The sequence below is a fragment of the Capsicum annuum genome, chromosome 7 (assembly GCF_002878395.1).
Source record: "Capsicum annuum cultivar UCD-10X-F1 chromosome 7, UCD10Xv1.1, whole genome shotgun sequence".
NCBI classification, from domain to species: domain Eukaryota; kingdom Viridiplantae; phylum Streptophyta; class Magnoliopsida; order Solanales; family Solanaceae; genus Capsicum; species Capsicum annuum.
The window spans coordinates 3,051,017-3,058,004 of NC_061117.1; the positions used below are offsets into that span (position 1 = coordinate 3,051,017).

General features: G+C 40.5%; 1 protein-coding gene across 1 annotated transcript; it reads right to left on the bottom strand.

The window, feature by feature from the left end:
* Nucleotides 1–1,465: 1,465 nt before the first annotated feature.
* LOC107877593 (putative receptor-like protein kinase At3g47110) lies at nucleotides 1,466–5,565 on the bottom strand. Its single transcript, XM_016724276.2, has 4 exons — nucleotides 4,475–5,565; nucleotides 4,174–4,389; nucleotides 2,101–4,092; nucleotides 1,466–1,997 (listed from the first exon to the last, which is right to left on the bottom strand). The coding sequence occupies exons 1-4, from the start codon at nucleotides 5,448–5,450 to the stop codon at nucleotides 1,660–1,662; spliced, it is 3,522 nt and encodes a 1,173-aa protein (XP_016579762.2). The 5' UTR covers nucleotides 5,451–5,565; the 3' UTR covers nucleotides 1,466–1,659.
* Between the last annotated feature and the right edge of the window lie 1,423 nt (nucleotides 5,566–6,988).

A 6,988-nucleotide genomic window follows, 5' to 3' on the forward strand; every position in this document is an offset into this window, starting at 1 on the left:
CATCCTGTAGAATCTGATTGGATAAGTGAAGGTGGATCTGTGATAGAGCCTTCCGATCCTTACGCCGTTTATCATCATTTATCCATGACGAGGGCATGTGATCAAACCCTAATAGCGCATCATCTAAATCCATCTGTGAGCACAGACCGCATCTTAACATGCCATAACGAAAATCTGGTGTTGTGATCCAACAATGGAATATCGTACTTCATGGGTGCCATCCCCGAGAAAACAATCGACCAAGATCTGATACCAGTTTGTTATGATTCGGACAGATTAAGCAAACCACAAGCAAAAGGAAAAACAAGAACACACAGATTTACGTTGAAACCCTTGCGAGAAAAACCACGCGCAGAGGCAGAGGAATTCACTATAATGGAGAGAGAGAGTACAACGTGGAGACGAATTGTCTCAATGACGTATTTTCTGAATACCCAAAACAACCCACTAAATGCACTTATATAATACGTGCATACGAATAAGTGCTAAGCCGAAAAACATAAAGCCCATGAAAATCACAAACATGGGTCGCACCGCGGAACTTTCTGGGCCGGATCAACAAAATTCAGGTCACAACTCTAACAATAACGATATCAGGGAGTAGATGCTTCCTAGTTAATGGAGACGTGCAAAGTCACTGAGCTAGCATCCTGCTCATGAGAATAATGATCTAAGACTGTGTATTGTCTGTGAAACTGTGTATACATGAAGAATTAGCTACTACAAAAAGTAACAAGATCGAGAACAAGGGACCTCCATCTCAAAATGACAGAATAAGAAAATAATTGATTAGAAAGAAAGAACTAAGTCGTACGACCAATGACAATTCACTTCTGCTAGATTTTTTTTCCAGTATCCTGATTTTTTCACTATATATGTTTTGTTCTGTGCATTTTAAAGTTCTCTTTAAAATGGTCTTTTTATTTCAGCAATTGTTTTTCGCTCCTGTTAAAAAAAAATTCCCCCGACCTGCATTGAATTTCTTTTATTTTTCCTTGAGCCGAGGATCTATCGGGAACAACATCTCAACCTTCCAAGGTAGGGTTAAGGTCTGCATACACTCTACCCTCACCGGACCCAGCTTGTGTGAAAAAAAAAAAGAAGGGCAGCCCGGTGCACTAAAGCTACCGCTATGCGCGGTGTCCGGGGAAGGGCCGCACGACAAGGGTGTATTGTACACAGCCTTACCTTTCATTTCTGCAAGGGGCTGTTTCCAAGGCTTGAACCCGTGACCTCCTGGTCACATGAAGGCAACTTTACCAGTTACTCTTCTGTCGAAAGGCTGCACGATGTAAAGCCCAGATGAAGGGTCTCCTTGTAAATCATGTGCCAAAGACATTTTATTGGTAATTTGGACACTGAGGGACAAAACCAATGGGAGAGGAAGCAGAAATTGGGATATGTCACACTCCAACATGTTAATATCCCTTTAACACTTACAAAAATAAATCATTCTATTTCAAGATTTTGGTGATCAATTTAGTTTTTGTTAAAAGGAAATAGTGAGATTTATTCAACCAGCTAGAGTTTCTGAAAACAGAATCATGCACAAATGAAGTGCTAAAACAAAAAAGAAAGAAGCAATATTACAGGAATCCAAAACTAATCAAATATTTGCAGCAAACAAATTATTTGGAACAACAGATTCCAACAACATGCTCAACATGCTAGAAGTTGAATCTTGATCTTCTGTAGCATCCCTACAACATCTTTCATGTTGGTCCTTCTTGTTGGAGATTCGTTACAACAATCTAATGCAACTTTCATGATTGATGCGACAACATCTAGCTCCTTCTTTAAGCGATTACCAGTTGATGTTAACAAGTTGGCATCTACGATCTCCATTACAGCATCTGGAAGTGAATAACTCGCCCATTGCTTCAAGCTAAGATCTCCCTCAAACTCATTAGGCTTTCTCCTAGTAAACGTTTCCAGCAACATGACCCCATAGCTATAGATGTCACACTTTGTTGATACTAGTCCTTCCAGTCCATATTCTACAGTAAAACAATTCATTTAAAGATGCAATATGCTTTTTATGTGGGAAAAAAAGAAAGGAATAATCAATGTTCAAAAAATTAGCAAAACAAAGAGACGTACCCGGTGCAATATACCCCAATGTTGCTAAGGTTTTAGTGTACAAATCACCCGGATCTTCACCAAGCAGTTTTGAAATGCCAAAGTCGCTGAGGTGGGCAACCATATCTTCATCCAGCAAGACGTTACTAGGCTTCACGTCACAGTGAATCACAGGCAACGAGCACCCATGGTGAAGATATTCCAAAGCGCATGCCACATCTATCATTATGCTTAGTCTCTGCTTGATGTCGAGGAAGTAGTTGTGCGAATACAAATACTTCTCAAGACTCCCATTAGGCATATAATCAAGAACTAAAGCCTTAAAATCAAGATTGGAACAACTAGTAATGACTTTTACGAGATTCCTATGGCGAAGGCTGCGCAAAACTTCACATTCCGTATCAAAACTCTTGAATGCCGCATCCAGTTGCAGGTTGAACACTTTCACTGCAATGGCAGTTCCACTTCTAAGGACACCTTTGTAAACAGAGCCAAAACTTCCAATACCAATCAGATTACTCTCACTAAGGTCATCCGTTGTTTGGAGCAGTTCATAGTATGAAATTCTTTCTCGTGTTACGGTAGACAGTGACTCAGCTTGTTGAGGAGCACTTTTACCTCTTCTATACCTTATCCATAGGAGCACAAAGGTCATAGGAACAAATACAACCGCAATTGCGAGCAAAAGAAAAAGAACTAGCAATTTTTTCCTATTTGATATGTTTTTTGATGAAGTGGGGCATGGCGGGACACTAAATCTTGAAGAACCACAAAATGCTTCATTGTAGATGAAAAACTGACTTGAGAGGTTCTTGAAAGGACCTCCCGAGGGTATTTCACCATACAATTTGTTGAAAGAAACATTGAAATACTTTAGGTTTTTAAGTTTCTCCAAAGACTTAGGAATGATTCCAGATATATTATTGTGAGAAAGGTCTAGGAATTCCAAACCTACCATGTTGCTCATTGAGTCAGGTATAGTTCCTTGCAACTTGTTGTGTCTCAAAGAAAGGTGTGCCAGATTCTGCAATCCTGCAATTTCTCTTGGAATTCTATTTGAAAATTGATTCATTGACAGATCTATCAGTGTCGCAGCCTTTAGATTTCCAATTTCTAGAGGTAAAGAACCTACCATGTTGTTTGACGATAAGTCAAGAACCACTAGATCTTGAATGTTCCCTAAGCTTGGTGGTATATTGGTACTCAATTTATTGGAACCCATACGTATCTCTCTAAGGGAAGTAATCTTTCCTAAACAATTAGGAAGAGAACCTGAAAATTGATTTTGAGTCAAGTCGATGACATCCAAGGACTGCAATTTACATAGATTATCACCGATAGATCCTGTAAGTTTGTTGTTACTCAAGAACAAGCCCTGCAGGTTTCTCAAGTTTCCAATTGATGTGGGAATCGATCCAACCAAGTAGTTTCTAGAAAGATCAAGGTCTAATAAGCTGCTTAAGTTCCCAACTTCATTTGGAATTCGCCCTTTGATTTTGCAAACGTTGGCGTAAAAATTTCTAAGAGAGGTGGAAAGGTTCCCCGTGGAAGCTGGAAGCATGCCGTTTAGAGGGTTCAAAGTTAGAGAAAGAGCAGTTAAATTTCTGCAATTGGTTAAGAAAGTCAGGAAGCTTAAAGATGAGTCACTAGTTAAATTGTTTAGTGCTAAATTTAGATACTGTAGATAAGTCAAATATCCAATAGAATTGGGAATCAAGCCAGTGAGTTGGTTGTTAGAAAGCTCTAGAATAGTAAGTTCTGAACAATTGGAGATGGAATGAGGAATAGTTCCAACAAGATTGGTTAAGCTCCCCAGATTAAGCTCTTCAATGTTGGGTAAGATAGAACCTATGTTTGGTGGGAGGCTTCCTGATAGATTATTGTTTGCAAGAGAAATCACTCTCAGCCCTGATATGTTGAAGGTCTCCATTTCAAGTGAACCACTAAAACTATTAGATTGAAGATTAAGTTTCTCCAACACAACGAGATTGCTTATCTCGTTAGGTATTTCACCTGTCAACACAAGGAAAAAAAGGAATACTAGTGAGTTAACTACCACAAGTTGTACCTCTTGCTATAACTTTGATTACGTACCGGTAAACCTATTTTGTTGAAGATATAAAAACTGCATCTCGGTTAAGTTGCCAATATCTCGTGGTAAGAATCCATTAAGATCGTTCCCCCACAGTGACAAAACTTGCAGCACCGAGATATTGAATATGGAGATTGGGACTGAACCGGTTATCTGGTTTACCTCCATCGATAACTCCATCAAATTAGCAAGATTTCCTATTTCTTGTGGAATTATCCCTGCAGTTAATGTGTAATTAATTAATTTATTTTTTTTTGAAGTAAATAGATAAAATATTACTAGCATTCATAAGATAAAACATACCTGTGAAATGGTTAGCTCCGAGATACAATTGCTGCAAGTCACTCAATCTTCCAATTTCACTATGTATTGGTCCATCAAACTCATTTTTTGATAAAGACAAAACTTGAAGTTGTGAACAATTTGACAAGCTTGTAGGCATATGACCAAAAAGCTTGTTTCCGGTTAGATATAGCTCTTTGAGTATTGGGAGACCATTGCATAAACCATTGGGGAGATTTCCTGATAAGCTATTGCCTGTAAATGCAATGATTTCGATCCTAGAAATATTGAAAACTGTGAATGGTATAGAACCCGTAAGTTGATTATGTTGTATGGACAACCAGTTCATGTTGGGAAGATTGCCGATCCCTTCTGGAATGTCTCCTTGAAGTGAATTATAAGATAATTCTAACGTCTGCAACCTTGAGGCATTCGAGAGAGACACAGGGATATGACCTTCTAAGGAATTGAATGCCAAATTCAACATTTCAAGCTTTGAAATATTAAAAATTGAAGAGGGAAGGGAGCCGGTGAAACTATTATTCCTAAGACTTAGAACTTGAATTTGGTGTAAAAATCCAAACCAAGGAGGAACCTTCCCGCTGAAGTTGTTGAAACTTAAATCAAGAAACTTAAGCCGACGCAAGCGTGTCATTTCTTGAGGCAAATTTCCATGGAAATTGTTGCTTTCCAAGTCGAGAGAAACAAGAAATGAGAGATTTCCAAGATCAGGGGGAATCCTGCCTGAAAGATCCATGCTGGAAAGATTCAAAGACTTCACTCGTTGGTGACGAAAATCACAAGTGACTCCAACCCACTGGCAAACAGACCTAACGGGAGACCAACTTTCATCCAATAAATGAAAGGGGTCCGAAATAATTTGGGATTTTAAGGATAGAAGAGCTAATTGATCAGTCGTAATGTTGGTTTGGGACATGACTGAACTAGCCATAAGCAAGAAGAGTGTTGAGAGAAAAAATGTGAAGGCTTTCTCCATTATTGCAATAATTAGTAGGTAGGTATGCTCTATAACATGTGTTTTGACACTTTAAATAGCAGTGAGATCTCCCTTTTGGTCATACCAACACTATAATACCACTAAATCAACCAAGCCTTTCAAATCTAAATCAGAATTATAAATATGGTTGCAAAAAAGTCCTCTAATTAGCCAAAGACTTGGCAAGTCAACCAAGCCTTTGCATGCAAATTGCCTTGTTTTCATAAGTCAGTGCCGCATTTACTGACTTATCTCAATATTAATCAAGTTTGGTCAACCTAGCACTGGTGGATTTATCCCCGGCAATGAGAGCCTTGGTAGTCAAATTTTTTTCAATGAATTTTTTATTTTTGGGTTTTCCATTCGGTGTCCAGTACCCGCATTAGAGCCCGACTAATCCGGATTCGTGCCGGGTAGGGCCCCAATCGGGGGTAGCGCTCCTAACAGAGTTTTCTCAAAAAAGTTTTAATGAATTTTTTTTTGGGGGGGTTTTCATCCGGTGTCCGGTGTCTGGTACCCGCACTGAAGCCCGAATAATCCGGATTCGTGCCGGGTAGGGCCCCAATTGGGGGTAGCGCTCAACAGAGTTTTCTCAAATTTTTTTCAATGAATTTTTTGGGGGGGTTTTCATTCGATGTCCGATACCCGCATTGGAGCCCGACTAATCCGGATTTGTGTCGGGTAGGGCCCCAATCGGAGGTAGCGCTCGCAACAGAGTTTTCTCAATTTTTTTTCAATGAATTTTTTTGGGGGGGTTTCCAGCCGGTGTTCGGTACCCGCATTGGAGCTCGACTAATCCGGATTCGTGCCGGGTAAGGCCCCAATCGGGGGTAGCGCTCCCAACAGTGTTTTCTCAATTTTTTTTCAATGAATTTTTTTTGGGGGGGGTTTCATCCGGTGTCCGGTACCCGCATTGGAGCCCGAATAATCCGAATTCGCGTCGGGTAGAGCCCCAATCGGGGGGTAGCGCTCCCAACAGAGTTTTCTCAAATTTTTTTCAATGAATTTTTTTTGGGGGGTTTCCATCCGGTGTCCGGTACCCGCATTGGAGCCCGACTAATCTGATTCGTGCTGGATAGGACCCCAATCAGGGGTAGCTCTCCCAACAGAGTTTTTTCAAAATTTTTTTCAATGAATTTTTTTTGGGGGGGGTTTCCAGCCGGTGTTCGGTACCCGTATTGGAGCCCGAATAATCCAGATTCGTGCCGAGTAGGGCCCCAATCGGGAGGTAGTGCTTCCAAAAGAGTTTTCTCAAATTTTTTTCAATGAATTTTTTGTGGGGGGGTTTCCATCCGGCATCCGGTACCCGCATTGGACCCCGACTAATCCGGATTCGTGCCGGGTAGACCCCCAATCGGGGGGTAGCGCTCCTGATACAAGACAGCCCAAGAACACAAGAAAACAAACACCAAAACAGTCCACTAGTTCAAGGAACTATGGACCTCTTTTGGTGACCCCTCTCGGATTCAAGAACACAACAAGAGCACCATGTAATGAGGTGTTTAACACCTAATTTCCAGCAGCAAGCCAAACTATAT

Coding starts and splice junctions, on each gene's coding strand:
- LOC107877593 (XM_016724276.2), bottom strand. CDS start 5,450: ATGGAGAAAGCCTTCACATTTTTTCTCTCAACACTCTTCTTGCTTATG. Junction 4,390..4,474: donor CGGAGCTAACCATTTCACAG/GTATGTTTTATC, acceptor CATTAACTGCAG/GGATAATTCCACAAGAAATA. Junction 1,998..2,100: donor ATTGGGGTATATTGCACCGG/GTACGTCTCTTT, acceptor GTTTTACTGTAG/AATATGGACTGGAAGGACTA.